Consider the following 27,892-nt stretch of genomic DNA (forward strand, 5'->3'; position numbering starts at 1 on the left):
ATTTCTACCTTTAAGATTAATTATTTTTTTAAAAAAACATTAATTAAACAGTTTAAATATTTTTAATAAACTTGAAGATAATGATTCACTTACAGTTACAGAAGCCTGGAATAAATATACAATTTTAAGTTGTATCAAAAATATTGCTTTCACTTTCAGTGATATAAAGCCCACAACTTTAAGCTTGCTGGAAAGCAGTATAGCAGAAGTGGTTGTACCAGGGAATATGGCTCTAACAACTGAAGAGGGATTAACTGGCATTATTAATTTGTTAAATAAATTTTAAGAGGCTCTGACAATTTGAATGTAGATATTAATGAATTATTGATTGATCACAAATAAACTGATGATGAATTAATTCGCTTAATATCTGAAGACCATCCTGCCGATGAATATGGCAGTGACCTAGAATCAGTTTCATTTATTGCAGAAAATATATTTACAAAGCTCTTCACTTGGCCACAAAACTGGAAACTGCCAGTTCTAGATATTGATCCAAATACCCAACGAGCCTTAAAATTTCGCAAAGACTTTTAAGTATCAAAGTGAATATTGAAGAATTCATGAAAACTTAGCAAAAGATGGGGCTGGAAAAAGATCACCCAAAATAAATAATGAAATCGAAGTATACTTCCAAATATTTTGAGCACTGAAGAAAGTGACTTTGAGCCAATCTAAAAAGAGAAGGGTAGTTGCTATAGATTATGGTACATATAGCAAATAAAATTTGTTTTTTTCTAATTTTTCATTAGGATTTTTTTGTGAAAATATGTGAAATGTAGTTTTTAAATTTTATTATTAGTTTCAAGTATACAGTACACATTAGTTAGACACTATATAGTTTATGAAACGATTTTTATGACTTAAATCAGCCTATTTCGTTAGTATTTTTTTTCATACTTGTAGACTCTTTTTACACGGTTTTCTTCCATGTTAAAAAGACACGTGGAATGGACAATCCGCATAAATCAGAGACAGGTGTACAGTTATACAAAAGCTTTCCCCAAAATGTATATGCTTGCACAGTGTTCTTGTCCAAATTCTTTATTTTTATTAAAAACATAACAAGAAATAATCAGCTTGATTATTTCAGATGGGAAAATCCTGGTACCATCAAATTCCTGTTACAAAATCCAATCTAAAAGGGAAGGAAGTGAGGCTTACTTTTCTCTGTATATCTGTACTACATAAAAACAAGTTTTTAAAATAGCTCCAACCTTTATTTTTTAATTGCACCTCAAATTCACGTAAGTATTATTTATATTACAAAGATAAGTTTCTTATCCCACACTTCTTTCTACCTTACTTTTTGTACTTTAAAAAGTTCACATTTATGTGATAGGAAAGCACAGTAGATGGGGGCCAACTTTTAACAAATATCATTTTTATATATCAGGTTGACAATGATTAAATGTCTGGTAAAATACTATGTTGATGAAGCTATGGGGGAAAAGACACACTCAAACACTTGCTGGTTCAACCTTTCTGAATGCAAATTAGCAACATTTATCGAAGTTAAAAATATCCTTTGGTCCTAAAGTTATACCCACTAAAAACTAATGCACAAACTGACACATATGCAAAAGGATGCTAAAAAGAATATTCATTGCAGCACTGTTGGTAATAACAACAAAAATTGGAAACAATATAAATGTACATCATTGGATGGCTAGTTAAATAAATTATAGTACATTTATATAAGGGAAAATGCTAAAGTTTTGAAAATAATGAGGGAAATCTAAATGTGGCAGCATAGAACAATCTAGGTCAATTAATCTTAAAGTAATAATAATAATGAACCATGCACAACATGTAGCTCACTCAAAAGAAAAATTATACAGTACACATATGTATATACTGTGTCTATATATTTATATGCATGTACGTAAAATATATATGTATATACATTTTATACATATATTTTATATACATACATACATGTACATCACAGACTATTTCTGGAAATAAACACAAGAAACTGGCAAGGATGACTGCCGCCAGGAAGGGGACTGAGGGCCCAGAGCAGGAAGGAGACTTTCACTGGTATTGTTAGAAATTTTTTTAACACAAGTTAATGTAGGCTCTTTTATTTACTGACTAAAATTTAAGTCACAAATTCTGAACCTCAGTATTCTTGAATTTGAAATGACGACAATTATGGCCTAATTCATTGGTTATTATGAGGTCCAATGAAAAAGGATAAAATGCTTTGTAAATTATAAGGAAGCAGACAAAATTATAAATTAGTCCTCTAAAGGAATTCTCCAAACCATTATTATAATAATCATTATCATGCTTCTGGCCAATTTCTCTAAATTTCTCTAAAGCCAAGTTTAAGACAAAAAGTGAATGCAGATGCAATTTTAGAAAACAGATTTTTACTTTACCTATAGTTACTGATTTCAATTTAAATGAGTAGATTTTCAAAAACATCACAGAAATACTAAATCAGCTGATTAGAGAAAGAATATATGCTCACTATTGAAATGATGGTAAGCAAAGACTATCACCATGCTATTATAAAACCTTGGGGTTTTTTCTTCCAGTCTTTTTCCTATGCATGCTTAACTGGGCTAGAGTATTTGTCTAAAAAAAATATTTCCACTTTCTGTAATATAGCATTCAAATTACAACATTCCTCAGATTACACATAATTATTACACATGGTTTTTAATGAAAGCCCATAATATTTTATCTTCTTGATGACAGTTCACTTTAAAATGAAATTCCAATGTATAGCTTTGCCTAATGAACTCTGCCTGGATTAATTTTTCATTTATTTCTACCAATTCTCCAACTAACCAGATTCTCATTCTCTCTCCCTCCCTCCCTCTCTCACTCTTCCCTCTACCCCCAACAAACACGCCCCTCCCTCATTCTCCTTCTCTCAAGCTATTTTCCTGCTTTTCATTTCCTGAGTTCCAATTTTACTATGTCCAAACTCGCAAGTGTATAAAGTGTGTTTATAATTCTTTGAAGGGAAAGTAAAACACCTGAGATTGGGCCCTAAATTAGACTATTAATTAGTAAGAGAAGAAATTAGAACGATGATTTTGTTGCTAAAGATATGCAATCTTTTTCTGCTACATGTTAGTCTGTTATCATCGTTCTGTCTGCAAACAGAGTGAAAAAAAAAAAAAAGAAATACACTCTTAGGTCATTCCTGGGAGACTCACTATTGGACAAACCTAGCTGTTCCTAATTTATTTTACCTATGACAACTCCTCCCAAATGCAAAACGTTCCAAACCATTTTTGAGAATGGTTAGACATTGCTCAAGGAAGCACAGAATTCCTAAGTATACTGGACTGTAATTGCAGGCAAAAATATATACATATATACCTCATTATTGTGCCTTTCTCACAGTAGAAGGTAAAATACGATGGCATGTTGAATAAATACTCCTTTTCTGCTTCTGCAAGCATGTTGTAATTTTCATACTCTGCCTTGTATTTACTGTCATTATTGTTAAATCAGACCACTAAGGCAATGTTTATTAACACACACCATATAGTTTTTTTAAAAATGAAACTGAAAATAAATACCAGAAACTGAAATTATAGATTTTCCCCTCTAATGTCCCAATTTTCTATAAAGCAGTTATATTACTCTTGCAATTAAAAAAAAAAAAAAGCATTAGAAGGAAAAGTATTTTTATAGCATTTATTGTTTTAGACTATATCCTAGGATTATTTTAATTAAGTCCCATTCTAAGGACTTTCTTATTATCTAAAAAAATAATAATAATAATCCTTGATAAATTAAAGCAAGAAAATGTCAGCATAAAACTGAACTGCTGGAATATTATTTAAAATACTCATATCATGCTATATTTCAATAAAATGTTTATCATCATCAAGAACACTACTTATACATCCACAATTGTACTGTCAAGATACCATGAAAGGCACTGGAGATTCAAAGACAAAAGACATGGCTTCCACCCTCAAGAATTTTACTAACCTAATTAGGACAACAGGGCATATACTAAAAAAGAAAATAACAAATACAAGGGAGCACTGGATATGCCAAGCATCTAATTCACAGAGAAATATACTAAAACAGCTTTTGAAGGCCTATAGACCTTAGTTCAAAATCTTCAGTCCACCACTAATGAGCTTATGTAAATTACTTCCCTCATTTGTACAATGGAGTGTTAGATTAAGTGAAGTAAAATTCCTGGCATATAGTAACATCTAAAAGGAAGTTAATAGTATTATTATTATTATTATTAGGGATACAAGCTTGAGGAAGAAATGCACAACTAGACAAATTTTTAAAGAGAATTATTAAAATATTTTAATATATTATTTAATATATTTTTAAAGAGAATTATTAAAATATTTTTGTAATCTATCACTATAAGCAAGATCTTTCTCAAGTTTTACTTTCTATTGACAAGAAAAAAAAACAGACCACCTAGTGAAAACTGATATTTGAAAACACTAAGGCTACACAGAACTAAAGTACCTGGGAAAGTCACCACTAGATCTATAATCAAAGAATATGACCTATAAAAAAAGAATGTTAGTTTGAAAGGTCCTCAGATCAGCTAATTCAAACTCTCTCTCAAACCAGAATGTAAGTTCCATGTTGTGTGTCCAAGCTCCAAAAATTATCTATTTTGTTCACTTCTATACCCTCAGTACCTAGATTAATTCCCAGCATACAGTGAATGCTCAATAAATATCTGTTGAATAAACAATAAAGAAAACTGAGGCCTAAAGACTTAACTCAATGTCATGTAGTTAGCTCCTGGCAGAGCTGGGACTGGAACTAATATTTCATTACTCTAGCATTCTAACTCCTCTCTAAACTAGAATATGACCATTTAGATAACTTATTTTGATGGTTGAGGAGTTGGAGGGTTGGTTAGGAGGTAGGAAGGTGTAGATCAAAACATTTTTCACATTTTTCCCCCAACTGTCAGTTTTGCTTAATTGATAAAGGCAAAAAAATTATAAACAAGACAATCCCAGCATGGTGCCTAGCACATAATAGGTACTTAACAGATACCAACCTACTCCAAAACCATTATTATCTCATGACCAGAAACTAACATCCCATCTGTTTAATCTTTGTAACTGTCAGTCTTTCATAAAACAGTTATTAATCACTTTCTTCCAGATGGGCACTGAAGGAGGAGAGATGAATTAAAAGATGTCCCTGCCCTGGAAGATCTCTCTTGAGTATGCCTCCATCTGAGTTGGGGCGGGGGGGGGGGGGGGGGCATCAATAATGTATGTGAAACCAGGTCATACTGTTATCTGTTTATTGCCTTGAGCAGTTAAAAAATTTAAAAAACATAAATCAGCAAAGTTTTTAAATAACAAGGAGGCACACTGGGATATATTAACACTTAGGAAGGTTCTTTTTCTTGTGCCTTTACAATGTATCTCACTGCCTCTTAATGTATTTAAGTCAAAATATTCTAAATCGACTTATTTGAATTGTCAATATAAATGAACTATCAATGGTATGTCCTTTCATAAGTGAGACAGTGAAGGCTAATACTCCTGATTAAGTATTTACTCTGTGTATGTTACTATTTAAATATTAACGGTTTATAAAAGTGACAGAGCTTGAAGAAAAGCTCCAGAGATGAGTGCTAATAAATAAAAACTAAAATCACAGTATTACCCAGGGAGAGAATAAAGCAGGCACACAGCTAAGAAGTAAACCTATAGAGATCTCCAAGAGAGAACAAAATCTTCAAGAGAAAATCTTCTGCTGGAATTGGCTAACAGAGCCAGAGAGCAACAGCCTGCCAAAAGGATCTTACAATGCAAGTCACTAACTAGACTCACAAAAAGTGAACACGCAAAAGTTAATGTTGCCATTCCTCAAATTTGAGCGTCTGGAGGACACTTCCAAAGCATGCATCATCAAGACGAAACCACCACATTCCAAGGATTCTTCCCATTATCTGCATGTCAAAATAGGATTAGCAACACCAAACGAATTGGAAAATAAAGCAGTCTTCACATAGGAGTGATAATTCCTACAAGCTGAAATTATTTATTTTACCTGAGGCACGTGTTTATATGTGGTCCCTGGGGAGAACATTTTTCACTCAGTCTATCCTAAAGTGGTAGGTGACACACCCCAAATCTTCTTGATTCCAACACAGAAAATTCTCCAGCCCAAATGTATATTCTATTCCAGTGTTAACGCCTTATAAGCACTGACAAATCCAGGCCAAGGAGACTACAAGGTGGCAGGGAGATACTACAAGTCAGGCAGGAAGGCTGGGGTGGGCCCCAAGGGGGATGTACCTGGTCACCAGCTCTAGTGACAACCAGTTGAGAAGGTGAGACTGGGGTAAGTTTTGGTCAGAGGACCAGAAAAGGACAGACAGGTGCATGTCACCTCACTATCCTGGACATGATGGAAAGATAACTGACTTTCTTTACAAGAAGGGAGGAACGAGGCTTCCAGAGTGAGTGATGTTGAGAGGTTTTCTGGGAAGCACAAGGACTGGGCTCTGAAGGGAGCAGAAAGACAAGAGGAAAGCCCCTGAGAACTAGTTTTGGTGAAAATTCCTCCGGGACGAGCGATCTCTATGGTCGTTCCCAGCACCAAGACTGGTGGGACCATGACACCTGTTAAAAGATGTTTCCCTGTTAACAGCTTGGACAGCGATTAAGTGCGAATTCACCGGGTTAGAATGGAAGATTTGAGTAGGAAAAGATCATTGTGGGGTCTGACCCAGGAGGAAACCTGATCAGGAGGGGAAGAGGCTGAATTCAGGAAGGGGATAGCAGGGTAAGTACTTGGGTAGGATGAGACTTATTTGGAAGCGAGATCGACTGCAGGAATGGAGGGCTTTCACTGGACTCCAGGTGGGAAAAGGCCGGTTTAGAGAGCAAAGACGCCTTGAGCGCCTGGCTCGGGAAGGTGACTCTAACGAGGGGAAGCGCGCTGCCCAGCCCAGAGGGTGAGCCTCGTGCGGGCCAAGGGCTGACCCGGGGGTGAGGCTGATCCGCGCGAGCTCACAAGCTCACCTGGGACAGTCTGGCCTGGAAGGAGGAAACTTCCTGGGTGGGTGAAAGCTGAATGGAGGGAGAGGAGCCGGGCGCGGGCTGAGCCGGGCGCGGGGCACCGGCCACACAGCTGGGGCGCGGAGGGGTGGGGAGACGCAGGGGGAGCCCACGGACCCCGACTGGGGTCGCGGCTGCCAAAGCGGAGCTGCCGGCTCGGGATGGCGCCCTCCCTCCGGCACACACGCAGAGGCTCTCGCTCTCACTATCGGCCGCCCCGTCCGGGGCCGAGAGAAACTGCCCGGGTGGGTGAACCGCAGGGCGGTGGGGGAGGGGGCCGGCCGGGGACACCAGCCGACCGAGCCCGGCGGATGGGCGGGCGGCGTTACCTGTGTCAGGGAGAGCTGGGCCGCCGCAGCCATGGTGTTTCCATCATGCACGGGAGGGGAAGGAAGGACGGGCGGATGGGGGCTCGGGGCGGGGAGGAGGCGGAGGGAGCGGCCAGAGGCGAGGCCCGGGAGGGCGGGCGGCCGGGCGTCTCCCCTAACTTCGACAACTTCCCTCCTCTCGCCCGCCCCGCCCCGCATGGCCCCGCCCGCCCCGCGCAGACCGTGGCGGCACCCAAATCCTGGCGCGGGATTTAGAGCCTCCAGACCGGAGCCTAAACCCGGGGCGGCCTGAAAAAAACCGGCGTGGAAGTGAAATTAAGGCGGACGGGCTGTGGAGGAAGCAGCCACTCCAGATTTTTCCATGAACTTTAGGCAGGTCACCTACGGACTCTAATAAGCTTCTGCTTCTGAAAAATGGGGAGAAATTATACCCAGAGTCCAGGTTGCTCGTGAGGACTAACTGAGATAATAATAGGAAATGATAACAGTACTTTGATATGCCAGAATCTGTGCTAGACTCTTTATTTTTGAATTGTATAAATAAAGGAACTGAGTTATTTAAATAAGTTATACAAATGAGGAAACTGAAACACCAATAAGTATCATACTAGGATCATACAGCTGAGATGGCTGGAATAGGATGCAGGTCTGATTCTAAAACCTCTGATTTAACCATCTGCTGTTAGGGTGTGATATTGAAAAAGAAGACTTAAATCTTTCCTTCTAGGAGCCAAAATCTAGGAGGCAGAAGGAAGAAATACTTCCCTTGCCTGCTGGCTGCTTGCCACACTTAGATTGTTCAATAAAAGAGCGCTGCTCAATACCCTGCAGCACTCCTAACTCCGCCCATAACCCACCTGGCAAACTCCTCCTACATTCTCAAGACACAACTCAAGTATCACTTCCTTTGCAAAGCATTTCCTGGCCTTCCTGAGTTACACACTCTTCTATTCCTTTTAATGTTTTTTCTCTACCTTATGAAGTCATCATCACCCTAGTGACTTTACATCGCGTCTACTCCTGTAGACTGAGAGCTCCTCAATGACAAGTACTGTTTCTAATATACTTCTATATCCTAAACCCTAGCATAGAGTATGTACTCAATAAAGGCCTTAATTCCTGCATGTATTAAACATAACACACCCTATACTTTCTCATGTTGCCATCTTCAGTTGGAATAACCAACCCGTTCCTTGAAGCCCTCATCTTTAAAGGCTTGGTTTACATGCTACCTACTTCAAGAAGCCTTCTGGGAACTCCCATTCCACCTCGTAGTTACTCTCATATGTTCCTTATACTCTGCCTGGTTTTAAAAAGTTAACTGCATACTTTTCTGTACCCAACTGGACTGTACAATACTTGAGGACAGGGTTCCGAATCTTAACTACATTCCCCTCACAGTTTAGCCTAGCACAGAGTAAGCCCCAGTAAATGTTTTTACCTAGAATTGGTCTTCCTTTCTCAGTCATGGTGGCTTCCCACAATAAACCACAACTCTATCAGGCCAACACTCCTGTGCCCATTATCATAGAAGTCCCCATTTGACCCACGAGGAGGGCCAACTGAACAAGACCCAGGACTGTTAAACCTACCTACATTTTTAGACTTTTGCCACCACAGGCAAGCCTTCCCAGAAATGCTCCCAGAAACTCCTGACTCTGTTCAGACCCCTTTTTACAAAGTGAAGCCATGAAGGGTGAGCCATGTAAGTCTGGTGAACACTTGCTTACTCAGGAGAGTCTTTCTTAGCCTTGTTTTGCTGTTATTCTGTTTAACTCAAGGGAGAAGGAGGGTACTGTTTTGAAGTACTCCACCGTGGTGCCTCTATCAGTTACAACCACAACCAATGTTTCTATTTGAATTTTCTATTTTACATTATCATATCTAAGCCTCACCACTCTGAAAGGTAGTAATCACCATTCCCACTCTGCAGATGAGGTAACTGAAGGTCCTAGAGGTTAAGTGATGTGTCCAATGTTACACAGCTCATAACCAAAGCGTATATAGCCCAGTGGAATGAACAGGGCTTGAACATCAGAAACATCCAGGTTCTAGTGCTAGCTCTATCACTTTCTAGTTGTAGAATCTTAAGGTTGTTATGAGGATGAATAAAACAATATATGTGAAAATACCTAAAGACGTAGATACACGAATTTAGTTAAGAAATTTCAAAGTCATGGAATGAATTACTATCAGGAATAAAAATTTACTTGCTATGCAAAAAGACTCCTCCAAACCATATGAGATATAAGATATTACTCCAGGGAAAATCAAATCAATGTGGAAAACGTTGAAGAAATATAAGGAATTTTGTTATAATTATTGTGTAACTGACATTAAGTTGAAAACAACACTTATTTATACAGTAACTGCTCTTCACAGTTTATACATGTTTTTACATACAGAATCTAACAACTCCTGGAGTTGAATAGGCCTATGATAAAAGTTTGTTAAACTGAACTGAATGCATAGTTTCATGCGTAATTATCATTTGGATCCTCATTTTATCCCCATTTCAGAGATAAGAACACCAAGGAACACATAATTTGTAAATAACTTGTTTACGTAAGGGTCACTTAATTCAGGTTTGGGCCTCAGTTAAAATAATGATGATTAGACCCTTCAGCAAAGGAATGTTAGCTAAAAATCATGGGAGTTGCCCCAGACCCTCTTCCAGACCACCAATAATTTGTACTGGCTTTCTTCTTTGCTTGTTGGTTCTGGCTTTAAAACTTGACGTGTAGTAGGGGACGGGAGTGATGGTCCAAACTCCCCAAAAGAACTAGAACTTCTGGGACTGCATTTTTTTAAATGACACACCAATAACAGTTTGCAAATGCGTGTCCCAGATCTCATCAAAGCACTGGGTCATATCCCACATCTATTTTAGGAGAGTAAAATGTAGTCGATGGAAGATGTATTATGGTCTAATTCACTGTAACAAGAGTGAGCTTCATAGAACAGATAAAAAGGTCTTAAATTGTTTTTTCTAGGGCCATTTAATGTCTCTGGCTCTCTAAATCTCATATTCCTCATATGTACATTGGAGATAATAATATCTACCTTGTAGTAATGGGGTTAGGATTAGAAATCATGCATAAATGTCCTATCAGAGAGCTTGGCCTGGAATAGATTTCCAATAAATGGTAGCTAGAAGGATACTATTCTTTAAGATCACATGACTATTTAACTCTCTGCTCCTCAGACAACCCTCCAATTACTAGGTCAGTTCTGCAGATACATTGGCTGTAAGAAAGAAGTGCCTTGAACAGCTGACACACATATCCCTGTCATTAGAAAAGTAGATAGGCGCTAGGTAAATAAAGCTGTGTCTGATGACTTAAATCTGGATACTGATGACCAAAAATTGCCTCTTTCATATACATTGTTTTATTTAATTCTCACAACAACTCTATAGGGATTATTATTAATTTTATTTTATAGAAGGGGAATCTGTCCAAATTCATAGTGAATTATACACAGTTCTTCCGATTTAAATGTACTTTTTACTTGGGCATGTTGCTGCTGTCCTGCAGACACTGATCACCCCCAAGAGACTTGATGAAATGGTGCTTCTGACCATAAAAAGATGAAGATGAGGCTTTGGATTTATAATAACCCTAAACCCAAGATGATCCCGACACAGAGATCTTAGATCACGAACAGTTTTGTCATCAGTATTTCATTCCATCTTTCCATCCTACTTGAACACCCACTCCCACTCCTCAATCCACCCTTAAGGGAAACCACAGATATTTTTATTTCTTTATTTTCTGACTTTTGGAGATGACTGTCATATCAGATCTCATGAACACTGCACATCTGTAATGTCAGCATCTAGAAATGCAAGATGATTGATTAAAACTATGAAAAAAAAAAAAACAACTGTGAGGAGCTCTCTGAATATACAAAGAACCAATTTATTTGAGTGAGACTTTGAGAAAGGCCTTCCATATAAATGGTGCTAAGCTACGCCCACCCTCCCACTCACACCCCCTCCACACACAAAATTATACTACAATTGTAATGGTAATCTGCAGCTCATGCTTCCAAGCTGCTGGTTTCATAAATATAGCCCATTATTGTTCATGTTTGCCCAGGGCAGAAAGAATATGTGAGGCTGCACAATAATAACAATTGTGCTACACAAATAACTGTCCTTGTGCCAAGGACTGAAAAGAACAAGCAGTAAGAGATTTTAAAATGCCACACACACCCAGGGTGTGATAAAGCAGTTCAATATTGTCATCACTGCTAATTTTTCAGGGTATTAGGGTGCCCCGGAAAGAGCCTGAATTTAGAACTGGGAAGGCCCAGCTTGGTCTAGTGTTGGCTCTGCAACTTCCTAGTTTTGTAAGTTTGGACAAGTCAATGAACTATATACCAAGATGTGGCTTTCTCTCCTGTAAACAGAAGGTAACGACAACAGCACCTGCGTGATAGCGCTATTAGGATGATTAAATGAGGTTTCATGTGAAAGCAGTTAGCCAGATACCTGGAACACAACAAAAACTAGATAAACTTTTGCTCTTTTATCTTCCTCCTAGAGAATCTTTAGGGTTTAAGAAGCTAGAAACAAAATAGAAATCATATTTTAAAATCTTCAGTGGTTTTCCAAAGCCTCCCTTAGTAATTTTTTTAATAAAATTTATCTATCCATTAGTAATATTTATTGAGTACTATAAAGTAAGAGGTTATTATCTTTGTGTCCGAAAAGTTCCATTGGCCTCTAGTGAACAAGCAAATGCAGTTTTACACTTGTCCTATTTACTTCATTTTTCTTTTCTTTTCTTTCTTTCTTTCATTCTTTCTTTCTTTTTTTTTTTTCCTTATGGAGGGTCTTGGAAGCTATAAGAAACCAGAAGAATATCATGAGAAAGAAAATATGTTCACTTAAGGCTGCAGGTCCTTTCATCTACAGATTTCAAAGCATTGTCTCCATCACTAATTACTAGCCCTGCTTACCATGTGGGAATGCTGAGACACCATCAAATTAAGAAGCTTGCCCTAAATCACAAGGCAAGTCACTGGATGAGCTACAGACAGAACAAAGCTGTCCTGTTTGCCAGCCTTGGGCTCTAAAGTAGGGCACATGAGAGTCAACAGAGTCTTCAAGTAATGAGGAGAAAAGTTTGGGGAATTCTGATCCTGTATCTTTGAATCATTATAGTGACAAGAGCATAGGCGTTAGAGTCAAATTTAATTTCAAATCTCAGCTCTGCCCCTTCTGACTTTATAACTTCAGTCAAATTATAAATTACATCTTAGTTTCTTTTTCTGTAAAATGTGGATATTGATTCTTCTAAGAGTTTGGGAAAAGTTAAATGATAAAACTTTTGTGAGAGAACCTAGCACAGTGTCTTGCACTTAGCAGTTTCACATAGTTGGAGAAAACTAAGATAACCCACATAAACACAAAATGATAAATGTACAACTCTTTCAGTTAAAGATTTTGGAAGCCATCACCACTGTTGTGTCTCAGTTTAAAATGATGACTGTGTCTTGAACATCTCATAACACAAATAGAGGATGCCTTGTTCAGGCCTTCATTGCTTTTCTTCCTTGATTCTGTGCTTTCTTTCATAGGTCAAGACCAACCTATCAGCAAATTTTGTTGGCTCAACTTCCAATATATGTTCAAAATTCCAATTTTGAACTAGATCTAACCATTCCTCATTATCTTCACTGCTACTATTGTCTCTCTCCTGGACCACTGCTAAATCTCTCTGACTGACCCCAATTCCATGTTTGTACCTATATTCATTCTCCTTATCATAGAGTGATCATTTTAAAACATAAATTAGATCTTGTCATTTTCCTGTTTAAAACTCTCTAGGGCTTTCTCATCAGACTCCTGACCATTGCCTACAATGAGGCCAGTTCTTTTCAGGTAAAGTATATGTCAGCAAAGTACAAAAGAGTGAGTATGTCCTGGGCACACTGAGATGTTTGATAGAATGGAGGAAGGTAGGGATGGGAGAGGGAGGAACCAGAAGACTTGTAACTAAAAACCACAAAGCATCACTGAAAGAAATTGAAGACCTAAATAAATGGAGATTTCTCATGTTCATGGATTACAAAACTAAGATTGTTGAAAGGCAAAACTCCTCAAATCGATCTATAGATTGAGCACAATCCTTATCAGAATTTCTCTGTAGAAATTCACAAGCTGATTCCAAAATTCATGTGGAATAGCAAGAAACTCGAAATAGCCAATCTTGAAAATGAACAACACAGTTGAAAGATTTACATTTCTTAATTTCGAACTTACCACCAAGGTACAGTAACCAAGACAGTGTAGTATTGCATAAGGAGAGACATGTAAATCAATAAATAGAATTGAGACTTCAAAAATAAGCCAATATATTTATGGTCAATTTATTTTCAACGAGAGTGCCAAAACAATTCAATGGGGGGAAAGAATACTCTTTTCAGCACTCTTTTCTAGGACAACTATCTATCCACATGCCAAAGAATGAAATTGGGCCCCTACTTCATACCATATACAAAAACCAACTTCAAATAGACATTGATATAAATGCAAGACTATACAACTCTTAGAAGATAGAAGTTTCTTAATTATAAAACTCTAAGAGATATAAATATTCATGACCTTGGATTAGGCAATGATTTCTTAGATATAATACCCAAAGCATGAGCAACAAAAGAAAAAATAGAGAAATTGTACTTCATTGAAATGAAAAACTATGTTCTTCAAAGGATACCATCAAGAAAGTGAAGACAATCCAAGGAAGGGGAGGAAATCATATATCTAATAAACAAATTTTCCAGAATATATAAACTCTTACAACTCAACTATAAAAAGACAAATAACCCAATTAAAAATGAATAAATAATTTGAATAGCTATTTCTCCAAAGAACATATATGAATGGTCAAAAAGTGCACGAAAAGATACTCAACATCATTAATCACTAAGAAATACAAGTCAAAACCACACTAAACTACTGTTTCACACCCACTAAAATTGCTGTAATTTGTTAAATGGACAATAACTGCATATCCGCATACCAAAAAATAAAGTTATTGCAACTGTTGCGGTATCCATTGTTAGCAAGGATGTGGATAAATTGGACCCCTCACGCATTGCTAGTGGAACTATAAAATGGTGCAGCTGCTTTGGAAAACAATTTGGCAGTTCCTCAAAGAGTTAAACACAGAGTTACGATATGGCCCAACAATCGTATTTCTAGGTATATAGCGAAAAGAATTAAAAACATATATCCACATAAAAACTTGTATATAAAAATTCATAGTAGCATTATTCATAATAGCTGAAAGTGAAAACCCAAATGTCCATGACGGGTGGATAGATAAAAATGTGTGGCATACCCATACAATGGAATATTATTCAGCAATAAAAAGAAATAAAGTACTGATACATACTACCACATGGACAAACCTTGAAAACATTATGCTAAGTGATAGAAACCAGACATAAAAGATCTATATTGTATGATTCCACTTACGTGAAAGGGTTAGAAAAGGCAAATCCATGGGGACAAAAATAAATTAGCTGTTGCCAAAATCTGGGAAAATGCAGGGGTGGGGGAGGTAGGGAGTGACTGTGAGATACAGGGTTTGCTTTTTTCTTTTTGGAGTGACAAAAATGTTCTGCAATTAGATAATAACGATGATTGTGCAACTCTGTAAATACACTAAAAACCACTTAATTGAACACTGTTTAAAAAGTGTCAACAAAAGCTTGCTGCTACCAGTCCAATGCCAATGGGAGTGCCCAGTCAGAGGTGCTCTAAAGGGAGAACATTTATTCAGGTAAAACACTTTGCCAAACAGGGGAACACAACCTCCTGAGGGAACCAAACGTGTGCTACCCCACCACTCACTCCACTCCACCCCATCCCATCTCACCCCACCACACCACCCTCTCTCCAAGACAAAGGGAGTGCCACATATATAAAGTGCCCACCCTGATTGGTCCATTTTTATACTAATGAGGAATCTCATTTTGCAGTTTGGTCCCAATAGTACTGTTCTGATTGGTTGGGATCACGCATTCCGACTGGTTGTTATGGAGCTGCTCTGATTGGTCAGCAAAAATGAAGATGAGGGTGTAGCCGTGCAGCTTGGATTGGATGGAGCAGGTCTCACCCAGCTCATTAGTCAAAATACGATTCCAGAAACTCCTTTATAAGATTAGGCTCAAATGGCAGGAACACGGTGCAGGAGGCTTGGCAGCTCAGTCTGTGATTTTTCCTTGATATGCAGTGGGAGAGGCCTCTGTAAGCAATGGCCTGCTAGACTCTGATTATGAATTTCAGGCCGAGTTAACTACAAGGAGTCCTTTTTGGCAGGTACATTCCTTATCGAGGTCAACAAAAGAAAAGTTACTGTGTAAAGGTTGGAGCAGTGAAGTCAAGGAGCCTTTAGAAAGGTACAGGTAAGAGTGTTGGGAGCCAAAACTATAGCAAAAGGAGTGGTGATAGACTAGTTATAGGGATATAGAGAAGGCAGTATACCGCAGTGGTTAAAGTGGGTTTTAAAGGAAAACACATCTTGATTCCAACCTCAGCTCTGCCACTTACCTAGTTGTATAATTTGAGCTAAGTTTCTTAGCCTACTTGAACCTCAGTTTCTTCATCTATGAAATGGAGGTGATAAAAATAGAATCTACCTCATAGAGTTATCACAAGGATTTGTTCATTAATTTAAAAATTAGTTATTCAGTGCCCACTATGCACTACACACTATTCTAGGTACTGAAGATACAGTAGTAAACAAAACAGGCAAAATGCTGCCTTGATGTGTCTCATGTTCCAATGATAAAAAGTGACAATTATATAAATTATATATAAAAGTAATATATATAATATTCATATATATTATCAATTATAAAAATTCTCCTTTTAATTCACAAGATTATAATGAGAAAACTACACCAGAGAAGGAAGAAAAATAAATAAAACAGCATATGAGAAAGAAGGGGGTTGAGATTTTAAGGGTGGTCAGAAAAATCCCCATGGATAAGAAAACATTTGAGAAAAGACTTCAAGTAAGTAAGAGTAGATATGGGGTGGGGAGCAATCAAGGCAAAAAGAAGAGCAGATGCAAGGTAAAGATGTCCCTAGTGGGTTTGAGAAACATCAAGGAAGTCAATGTGGTTGGAGCAGAGTGAAAGAAAGCGTAAATAATTAAGAAAAGAAGTCCAAGAAGTTAAAGCATAGCATATCAAGTGCGGTCTTGCAGGCCATTTTAAAGACTGCCTTTTACTCTGAACGAGATGCAAAGTTACTGGAGAGTTTTGAGCAGAGGAAGTACATGGTATATCTTAGGTTTAAAAAGAGATTATTTTGACTATTGTGGGGAAAAATAGATCATAGGTAAACAGGGACAAAAAATCAGTAAATCAAATATGAGATTTTTGAAATAATCCAGATATGATGAGGCTTGGGGCAGGATGTTAGCATTAGGGTGACAGTGGGGTAGAGAAAAGTAAATACTGTTGATGTAGGCAAGAGAGAGAATTCCTGGAGCATAGGAAAAAGGATTGGCTTTTAGAGTACCAAAGAGAGGACTAAGTATGCTGGCATGGATGCAGGCAGTTGGTTATTTTCTAAGAAGGAAAAGAAAGGAGGTGTTAGAAGTTTGAGGGGGGGGGGGAGGTATAAAAATAAACATTTAGGGAAAGTGTATGGATTTTTAAAATAAAATGATTAGCAGATAGCACTAAAGGCCCACTCGAAGTTAGTGGTGATGAATTTGAAGAATCTAGTTGACATTGTTATGGGTTTTTCTTCATCCACTTTCTCTAAGGTGGAAAGTTAGATTGTCCAGGGTAGGGGTTTCGTGAGGCAAATAACAAAACAAGAGGAGACAAGAAAGAAGAGGGCATGTCAGGGGAATGATTATAATATTGAACCTTGGAATTTAAGTGGGTAAGAGGAGAAGTGAGGACATAAAAGTGAGGAATGGTAAAGAGATGTTGGGATTACTGGCTTGTAGGACTCATGGACAGGTATCGGAGAACTGTTAAGAGTTGAGGTGTTGGAACGAGTGAGCTGGAAATATATGAGAGTTAGAAAAATAAGACAGATTGTTGGTAAATTCTTAATAAATGGAAACAATCTGTAAAATAATAGTGTATTAAGTCTCAGACCGTGCTCTCAAAGTGCTCACTATGTAGCACTTTGGGGAAGACAAAGCAGAAATGAATACCAAAGATAAGTACATGCAATGTCTGAGGGAGCCAAAAGGAACTTTCAGATAAATGTGAGGTTCAGATCAAGGAAACATCCAGAGAACATAGCATTTTAGATGAACCTTGAAATGGAGCGAGTGCAGAGCTTAGTCTGATATAGCAGTTAAACCATTGCAGCGAGTGTTCAGAAAGCAGTGGTTAGAGCATGGAATGGGAGCTATGGCAGGACATGAGTGGGCTGGAGTCAGGTTAGAAGATCTTTGAAATACCAGACTAATGTCTGAGCATTTTTCTATAGGTAATAATGAGGTCAGGGGCACCTCATTATTGAATCCACTTATTAGCATGATATGAAGTCATATTGGTTTTTATATTTTGAATAATCTAAGGTTACTTTCTTCTCTATTATGTGTTTAAGTCATGTTTAGAGTTTTTGATTGTTCTTTTCTGATTTGTTCTTTTCATATCACTTCCACTCTAGTGCACTGTTATTGTTTGTTTGTTTGTTTGTTTTAAAAAATATACTGCCACATGCCCATTCATTTTCTTTCCAATGGCTTCAACTCCATTCCCCAATGTTGGTAGGAAAGTCTAACATGTGACCTCTTAAGGTCTTGCTGGGAAGGGGTAGGAAATAGGTCGACTATGATCATAACTATGCTGTCCAAAGCATTAGGACCAGTCAAAGTGGATGAGTTGAAGGTGAATAGTTACACCCTCCCAGGGTAGAAGACATAAGGAGTACAATCTCACAATTGAGGTATCGCAATTTTTCTAAGAACTCAGTATCAATACCAATTACGAGGTCAATCTCTTTGCAAGTTATATTTATGATGTTTGAAAATATCAGAATCTCTGTCCTCACAGACTAACCAGATGAGTGCTGATACCATTACCTTCTCTACCATGTTACTGTGGCTTTGGCCAAGCTCCTTCTGTCCTCTGGACCCAAGGTCCTATCTATAAAACGAGAGTGCTGGATTCATCCTTCTCTAGTGTCCCTTCCAATTCTGGCATGCTCTGCTTTTTTATGTTATCATTTATTCTTTACTAAACTCATAACATGTGTCAGGCATTTTTCCAAACACAAGACCCTCCGACTCACCCCTTCTCTCCTTTCTCCAAACTCCTGTTTTGAATTATGTTGGACTTTTCTTGTTTAAAACATTTGAAAAAAGTGCTGTGTTAGAAGGTTTATTTCACATAATACATTTGAAAGAAAATCATGGAGAGGGCTTTGTTTTGTTCCAGCAGCTGAAACAATAAAACCACCCGAATGACATGCAGCATTTTGTACTGCCCTCAAGTGGTAGCCCAAAAGTCTTTTTCCTGATTGCAGTTTAAGGAATAAAATGTGTTTTGAGAAGAGTTTACAGATGTCTAAAGGTAGAGGGCCTGAGGCTGTCATTGCTGGCATCTCCAGTGTACAAACTTACTCTAATTTCTCCTATCTTTAAAGAGCTAGTATTTTATAACCATGACCCTCTTCAGTCCTATTTCCCTTCTCCTCTTCATAGTCAAATTTCTCCAAAGTTATCTATGTATTATTTCTCCTTTCTCATTTCCAATTTATTTTTAAACCTTTTGTTTTAAAAGAATTTCAAACTTTCAGAAGAGTTGCAAGAACACTATGAAGAATTCCCATATACTCCTCACCTAGATACACTAGAAGTTAATATTTTGCCCTAATCTCTTTATTTCTGTATGTGGATGTGTATGAGCACACATACACGATTATATATGAAAGTATGTTTTCTTCTGAACCATTCGAATTTAGTATTTTTCTCTAATACCCTAAATACTTCATTATGTATTTTCTAAGAACAAAGATATACCTACATACACACTCCCCGCCCAACAAGTGTGATGATTTAATTCAGGTAATTTAACATTGGTATGATATTTATATATAATTCATATTCAAAGTTCACTAATTGGCCTGATAATGTCTCATTTAGCAGTTTTCCCTCCGGTACAGGATCTGTCTGATTCAGCGCCCGATTCCTACTTAGACATTGCATTTAACTATCATGACTTTAAACGGTTCTCTAGACTTTCATTGTTATTTACAGTACCGAGATTTTTGAAAAGTGCAGGCCAGTATTTTGTAAAATTTCCCTCTATTTGGTTTTGTTTCATGTTTTCTTATGACCAAGCTTACTTTTTTTTTTTTTTTTTTTTTTTTTTTTTGGCAAGGGCATGAATACTGCCTATGGGATATTCTGTCCTCATACCTCACATGAGAAGAAACATGGTATCACTTAATCCTATCATTGATGGTGTTCACTTTGATCAGTTGGTTGGAGGTATCTCCCTGGGTTTCTTTAATGTAAAATTAGCATTTTTTTCCTATGTAAATAATGAGTAATCTGTGGAGAGGTATGTTGAAACAATGTAAATATCCTATGCCTCTTAATAATTTTGGCCCAAAGGTTTCAATATTTGTTGATAATTCTTGCTTGAATCAATTACTATGATGGTTGCAAACTGGTAATTTTGTAACCCTGTCATTCGGTCTACATTTCCTGGTTGACATTCTACTGTAGACAAGATCTTTCTCTTCTCTCTTATTTATTTGTATATTTACTTCTCATCATCAGTATAGACTCATGGATTCTTATTTAATAATTATAATCATTATCATTTTAATGTTCAACTTGTTTCAGATTTGGCTCGTTAGAGCCCTATCGAGCTAACTCTGGTGTTCTTTTGAACATGCCTATTATTTTTATTTTTATTTTTTAGCACTTTCTCGCTTTTTGGTAGAATATGATGTTCCAGGTTCACCTTGTACTGTCTCTGCTTACCTCTGGAAATCATCTCTCTCTCCAAAGAGCTCACCATTTAGTGGAGAATAGGATTTAGGAACGGAGATCCGGGCTCCAGATTTCTCATTGCCACCGAAGTATAATTGCTTCCGGGCTCTTTGAGTAAACAGAGCCAAGGGGGGAAAATAGCAACTTTATCTAGTTCAACTATTTTTAATCATGAATTCCCTACTGGTCCCTCTAATTCCAATTCAACACCACAGGGTTCTTTCTCCCGTTCCTTATTTGCATGTCCCTTTTCCCACAGTGAGAACTCTGGCTCTCAACAACATCAGTGTCTTTTTTCATTTGCTCGATGTTATAATACACACAAAATAATTTCAGAATTGCTACATTTATTTCACTACTGAGTATAATCTACTAAATAGAGTTGAAGATTTGTTTGCAGTTTTGTTCTGTTTTTAGACTAAGAGTATATATTCAAAATATTGCGTTTAAAATTTTTTAGATTTTTTTTTTAAACCTTCAGACTGGTTATACTATTTATTTAAATTTAGTTAGGTTTGTTTCTGTTTATATTCAGTTTTATGATCCCTTTCATTCTTCTTGATTCAATTTTCTTTTTGAATATGTAAAAGCTAGTATTATCTAAAAGTCAAATCCATACATAAAACATATGGAATGCTTTATAAATTCATGTGTCATCTATATGTCTAGGAGTCATGCCAATTTTCTCTATATTGTTCTAGTTTTAGTACATGTGCTGTCAAAGCAAGATCACCTTCAATTCATTCTTCAACCTACTTGATATTTTCTTAGTCTCCCTAGTTCACCCAAACCTCTCTTGTCCAGGTCATCAATTGACAATATTTTTCTGTCCTTATTTGACCTTTCTACACACTGCTGACCTCTCCAATTTCCTTGAAACACTCTCCTTTCTTGGTTTTTGATTCCATACTCTTCTGGTTTTATTCTCTCTCTTTATGGCCCTATCCTCATTCTCCTTGTCTCTTCGACCATCCTAAAATTTGTTGCACCTCAGCATTCTTCTTGTTTCCCTTCACTTCTTCCTGTATAATCCCTTCTTAGATGACTTCAACTATTTCTATACCTTCAAATGCTGATTATGTTAGTTACTTCTAAATTCGTATCTTCATCTCAGATCTTTTATCTGGTCTCTAAACTTTTAACCGGCTGCTTAACTAACATCTACCTGGATATCTCACTGACATCTTAAGTTTAACATGTCTAAAATAGATCTAATTTTCCTGTCAATCCTGCTTTTCCCAGGCTCCTCCCTCTCAGGAAATGTTACCTCCATCCACATGGTTGCTGCAGCCAGAAATTTAAGAGTCATACTTGATTCCTCTGTTTTTCTCAGCCATAATGTCCAACGCAGCTGCAAAATATGAAAATTTGACCTCTGAGAATGTCAAATTCATCCATTTCTCTCTGTCTCCACTACCACTACCTCACTAGTTGTCTCTCATCCAGATCACTCATCAGCTTCATAACTAGCCTCCCTTTTATCCCCCACACATTCATTTTCTATACAGTAGCTACAATGACTTTTTTTTGAAAACAGTTAATAATACAAACTTATATTGATTGGGTGTTTATTATGTGTAAGGAACGGCAATAAACACTATATATATATATTTAATCTTCACAACATCTCCGTGGGGTAAAATGCAATCCTACCTCAGTTTTACAGAAAAGAAAACTGGAGCACTGAAAAAGTAAGTAATTTACCAAAATGTCACACCGGTGGTAAGTGGTAGAACTTAGGTTGGACCCAGACTGACTCCTTAGCCTTCGAGCTTAACCTACCACATTGTACTGGATCATGTTACTACATATTCTCAAATGCTTTCATGGCTTCTCACTATACTGGGACTAAGTCCCCAGTTTCATACCAAACCTGCTGGGTTCTGTGAAGTGCCTCCTGCTTACCCCTCCATACTCTTTTCCTGCTGCTTCCCTTTCCTCGAGCCACATGGCTCGTTTTTTTTTTTTTTTTTTTTCAACTTCCTCTAACATGATAAGCCCTTTCCTGTTGGCAGGCATTACACATCCTTTACCTTAAATACTCTTCTCCCTGGCTCCTTCTCATTTTCCAGGTCTCACTTGATTATCTTTTCTGAGGAAACTTGTTTCAGCATGCTGTTTCTTAAAGTAGCTCCCTTCCTGGTACATTCTATCTCAACTCTGTATTTTTTTTTCTTTTTAGCCCTTAAGATAGTTTGTAATTATTTATTTGTTTACTTGTTTTGTCTCTTCTATAAGAGTAAGTGCTATAAAGGCAGAGGTTGTCTCTCAGTCACTTTTGTATATTTACAGCCTAATACAGTGCCTGATTCATAGCAGGAACTCTAGAAATATTTGTTGAATAAACATATATTTTCTTTTCCTACTTCATAGCTTCTGTTTACCCATGATGTCTGCTTCCTCATCTTTTTGGTTTCTTACAACCCAGATTGTATCCCCTCTCACATATTCCTCCATTTAACCTCTTGGCCTCTCTCTTTATATCCTGTTAGTCATTGTTTGTATAGCTACTGATTGTCTCAATTATCTCATGTTTCCTAACTTGAATTCCTGAGAGAGAAATATTGATTTGTTTAACTCATTTTTTAAGAGCCAGGCCACATTCGTAGGTTGCTGGCAAACTCATGGGTTGTTTGCTTTGGGGTCAGATTCCCAGTTCTGGTTCGGATAGCTATGGGGGACAGGGTGTGAGTAGTGATGGTTTGTACCGTGCTGCCTTTCCACAGGGCTGAGGATTTAGCAGGCATGGTGATTTATATTTGAGTACAAGTTGCAACTGTAGCAGCAGCAAATATTTAATTGGGCCTCGCTTAAGGGCTGGGTTTCCCAATAGTTACTCTCTAGGATAAGGGTCTCAAACCCCCATGTTGCAGATCTGTATTGGTCCCCTGGCTTGTTAGCAACCAGGCCACACAGGAGGTGAACGGCTGGTGAGCAGGTGAAGCTTCATCTGTATTTATTTGCAGCCTCTCCCCAGTGCTAGCATCACCACCTCAGCTCCATCTCAGCTGATCATCAGGCATTAGATTCTCATAGGAGCACCAGTTCCTGGTGCCAAAAAGGCTGGGGACCACTGTTCTAGGAGATAGGTTTCAGGTTATCTTGAGTCCTGTTTACTCTCCCTTTGAAGAGAATAGTAAACACAAATTGAAAACCCTTGTATTTACACAACGTTTCAGTGTTTGCATCCATCTGGATTTGTACCTCCAGCAACACTGAGAGGCAAAGAACACTGTCTCATTTTACAAATAAGGAAACTGAGAGTCAGGGAGGTAACGTGCCTTGCCCAAGGTCCCACACTCACTAAATAAAAGCTAGCATTAAATGCTAGGTCCCTAGACTCTCCTGCCTGGACTCCTTTCACTATATCTTGCCACCTCATTTCCTTTCTAAGACTGTCATCTTGAATCACAGCTTAAGGAATTTGTAAAACCATTTGAATGTCCTGTGAAATGTTCGAGGGGAGCTTGATGATGATTGAAGAATCCTATAAGGCAGCACTATATGTGGGCTCTGGGCTCCCAGTACACTTATCAAGTATCTAAGTATTTATGGAGCACTTACCACATGCCAGGCACTCTGCTTTGCATATACTCTCACAATTCAACTTCACAACATTTAAATGAGGCAGATATTATCACAATCCCCACTTTACTGATGAAGAACTGTAACTGAGACTCAAGGGATTAGGTTACTGGACCAAAGTTTGAGATCTAGTAAATAAATGGCAGTGCTGGGATCCTAATTTAGATCTGCCTGACTCCAAAATCCATCATCCTTACATTACATATCCTTTTTTCTTATCAACTGTGACTTAATTTATGTGGTCTTCTGTTTCCTTATCAGTAAAATGGGGATATTGTTGTCTAATTCATGAGATTATTATAGGTTTACGAACAATCATGTAGAAGAACCTATTCCAGTAAACATAGCAGGTACACACAGTCTTGCAGTTTAGTCTGACTCTAAATCCTTCGTATGTGAAAAGAACCAGAATTATCAACTCCAGTTACCTATGAAGAACAAGATCTCTCTTATAAAACTATCCTGCTGGTAAGTATTCCTCATCCAAATTCTGAAGACATCAGGCCTTGAGTGAACAACAATTATTCTCTAAGGAAACAGAGAAATTCAATGAACTTCAGAGATAAGAAAATCTACACTCAACCTAGCCATAATGTGGCAGAATAGAAACCAGAAAGTAATCAATAAAGAGATTTGAATCTGTGTCTGACAAGCTTAAGACTTTCTCAAAGGCCAAGGTATTTTACGTATAATACTTAATCCTACCACAACTTTAAAATGTAGATCTTTTTTATGACCTCCATTTTTCAGGCTCGTAGAGTTGAAGTGATCTAGCTAAGTTCACACATCTAATTTGAGGTAGAGAAGGAATGGGAGCCCAGTTTGGTACCATTGCCCCAAGCTTTCAGTTGTGTGCAGTCTGGCAAGTCTACTAGCAAGTTACCCTGCCCTGCAGCTTTAGGATTCTTTGGATGGAAACTAACTCTCAAGTCAAACATGATCCTTTTATGATCCTGATATCATGCCCATTCATTATTCTTGGGAAAGGAAAATCAAATCTACGTGCATCAGCACAATGGGGGAAATGCTGGCTAGGATGGTACTTCCCCAGGTAGCAGTACAGATAAATATCAACACCTAAACAAATGATGGTAGTGTCATGTGAGGAATGCAAGGGCAAGAATAATAACTAATCTTTGTACAGCACTTCATAATTCACAAGAAATGTTAATATCTATTACCCAATTTGCTCTTCATACCACCCCTTTGGGGTAAGTATTATTATTGCCATTTCACAGATGAAGAAACTGAGACTCAAAGAAGTTTATTTAATATGAAAAAATGGACATATTTTGTTATCCCATATGTAGTCTCCCAGATGCCATTCTCCCTTCTTTTGGTAACTGTACCCTGTGTTTCCTTTGGAGATCAAACACCTCCCACCTCAGCAAGTGATTGGATCAATACATGCACATGATACATCAGATCTTTGGGCCTCAAGCTTAGAAATTTTGGGGGCCTTTTGTTCAAATTTTTGAGATGGAAGGTATGAGTCTGAAGTTAATGGCTGCCATCACAAAAAGAAAATATTACGTATAAATTTTAAACCCACAGAAGAGAATTCATCTTAGCCAATGGAAAGCAGAAATGAAGATTAAAAATAAAAAGAATGTATAATAAATGGATGGTAGGACTAAATCCTAACATATAATAGTTACATTAAATGCAAATAGATTAATCTCACTAATTGGATTTTTTTTTTTTTTAAGGTGAGGCAACCCATGATTGACCTCACAGATTGCAAAAATCTTGTCAGATTACGATTTCAGTTCAGGTGTAGAATGGGTGGAACTATTCATGAATTTTTTTCTTGTTAAAATTACCTTAATTTCTGAAATAATATTTGTACAATCTATCAAAATAAAAGTAAAACAGAATTTAACAAAGATAAAAACAGCAGCTTTAAAAATTCAAACGAATCCTTATTCTGCATGAATTCAGTATCTTTATCTGGTGATATTTGAAAATATGCAACAATTGGTAGAACATATGCCTGACCAATCAGAGCAGACATTGGTAGTAAACAATGCCCATATCGGTCTGACACCCCTAAAGTATAGATCACCCTACCTACCAGCCCTCCAGCTCCAAGACAACAATGTTCAGAGTCAGCACCTGAAGCCTTGCTCTTTTTTACGACAGGAAGATTCTTATCTTATAGAAGCAAGTATGAAGGTGAAGGATGCCAAAATACGCCACCCCCCAAAATGCCACTTTGGCATAAAGATTATTTTCGGCTAAAAGCACTTGAAAAACAGCAGATAAAAAAGGAGCACTCTGCTATCCCCTTTTCTGCCTGAAAACTCCCATGTGAGAGCTTCCCTTCATATACCAGGAAAGAAACATTCTTATCATCAAGGATGGAAAGTTGAGACAGAGAATTCTGCACAAACAGACCTTGTTAAATAATTCTTATCTTCCTTTAGCCTCCCTGTATATTTTAGTTGTTTTCCACAATTGCCTCTCTTTGTTCTATCTAGTAATAAAACCGTTTAGGTTTTGCCACTACTTTGAGTCTTTATTTCCTTTTGAGGGCTCCTGTGACACACGAAACTTTTATTAAATAAATCTGTGTGCTTTTCTCCTGTTAATCAGTTTAGATTCTCAGATCCAGTCAATGACCCCAAGAAGGTAAAGTTTGCCTCTCCTGCAAAGGCAAATTTCCCAAACCAGAACATTCCAAAGATTTTAAGGCCCAGAAACTACACTAGTCATCAACCTTCAGGAAAAAAGAGAGTTTCGTAGCTCCTCCCTGACCTCACCAATCACCTCTTGTAATCTGGGTGCCCTACTCTTTGGCTCTGAAATTTGATCCACACATTCCCTTCTCCATTAGACAGACTCTTATTTATTCTACAAAATCTGGCTTAAAAGTCACTTCCTTCATGACATCTTCCCTGAAACCACCACCCAGAGTTTTGTTCGTGATTTCAACTAATACTTATTGAGCACCTACTATTTGCAACCTTGAGCTATCATATGACAGCTATGTCTGGGCCTGACTTACCAGCTAGACTGGAATTAGTCCTTGGTGTACTTCTGGTAAAACGAAAGAAGGAAGGAGTCAGCATTTAATCTTCACAGCTGAGTTTGCAGTGGGTCCCATTATTAACCCCACTTCACAAATGTGAAAAATGAGGCACAGGAAAGTTAGGTTACTTTCCCACTCTGAGCAGTTTCTGCATCTGTAAAAGAAAGATAATGATGGCGTCCTTACAATGGCTGCTATGAGGGTTAAGTGAGCACAATGTAGGAGCTCCTCAAAGTTATGGGAAAATGCTTTAGTAGTCTGTAAAGAGCTACATGAATGTATATGATAATAATGTTGTGAGCAGGTGGTACAGAAAAGATAAAGATAAGACCAGCAAGCCTGCAAACAAGTAATAATCAATTAAAAATTAGGGCAGAAAACAGCAAAGAAGGAAAAAGACTTTTAAAAAGTATCTTTATGCTAAGAAGTCTGTTTTTAAGTGGTTGGTACATCTGCAAGAAGAAAACATCATCAACCACAAATACGTCCCCAAGAATTTCTTAGTAAATATTAATAAATACAGATATTTGAACAAAATAAAATTCCCGGATATACCAAATAAACTGAAAGTGAGGATCAGATTCATACAGAAGCTTATTTACCAACAATTAACTTCATAAACACCATGATAACAATAGTGGTAATAGCTACTACTTGTCGACTATATATTTATATCAGGTACTTTACACAGATAACTCATTTAATCCCTACAACAACCTCATGAAATAGGAATTATCTCTCCTTTTTCACTGACCAGGAAATAGAAGCTGTAAGAGGTTCTGTGACTTTCCCAAAGTCATAAAGAGCAAAGGAGGTGGGGGAGAAATACAAATCCAGAGTTCATTCAAAAAGAGCAAGAAATTTTGCCTCCCAGATTTTGCCAACCTCACAAACATTTCTCCTTCTAAGCAT

The 27,892-nt window shown here is 37.6% G+C and overlaps 1 protein-coding gene and 1 non-coding gene across 3 annotated transcripts in view; both read right to left on the bottom strand.

Moving 5' to 3' along the window:
* The window catches only part of EPS15 (epidermal growth factor receptor pathway substrate 15), a 107,228-nt gene extending 99,739 nt beyond the window's left edge, over positions 1 to 7,489 (bottom strand). Inside the window, exon 1 of one of the 2 annotated variants that reach the window (XM_036233861.1) lies at positions 7,370 to 7,488. In XM_036233861.1, the coding sequence (XP_036089754.1) occupies positions 7,370 to 7,402 (33 nt within the window). In that variant the 5' untranslated portion in view covers positions 7,403 to 7,488. Of the gene's footprint in view, positions 1 to 7,369 lie in introns of both variants that reach the window. The other variant, XM_036233868.1, reaches the window with a different exon arrangement.
* Positions 7,490 to 20,986: 13,497 nt separating this feature from the next.
* On the bottom strand, positions 20,987 to 21,091 carry LOC118606454. Its single transcript, XR_004952406.1, has one exon. It is a non-coding gene; the product is annotated as a U6 spliceosomal RNA (small nuclear RNA).
* Between the last annotated feature and the right edge of the window lie 6,801 nt (positions 21,092 to 27,892).

The sequence above is a fragment of the Rousettus aegyptiacus genome, unplaced genomic scaffold, assembly GCF_014176215.1.
Source record: "Rousettus aegyptiacus isolate mRouAeg1 unplaced genomic scaffold, mRouAeg1.p scaffold_m13_p_1, whole genome shotgun sequence".
Classification (NCBI taxonomy): Eukaryota; Metazoa; Chordata; class Mammalia; order Chiroptera; family Pteropodidae; genus Rousettus; species Rousettus aegyptiacus.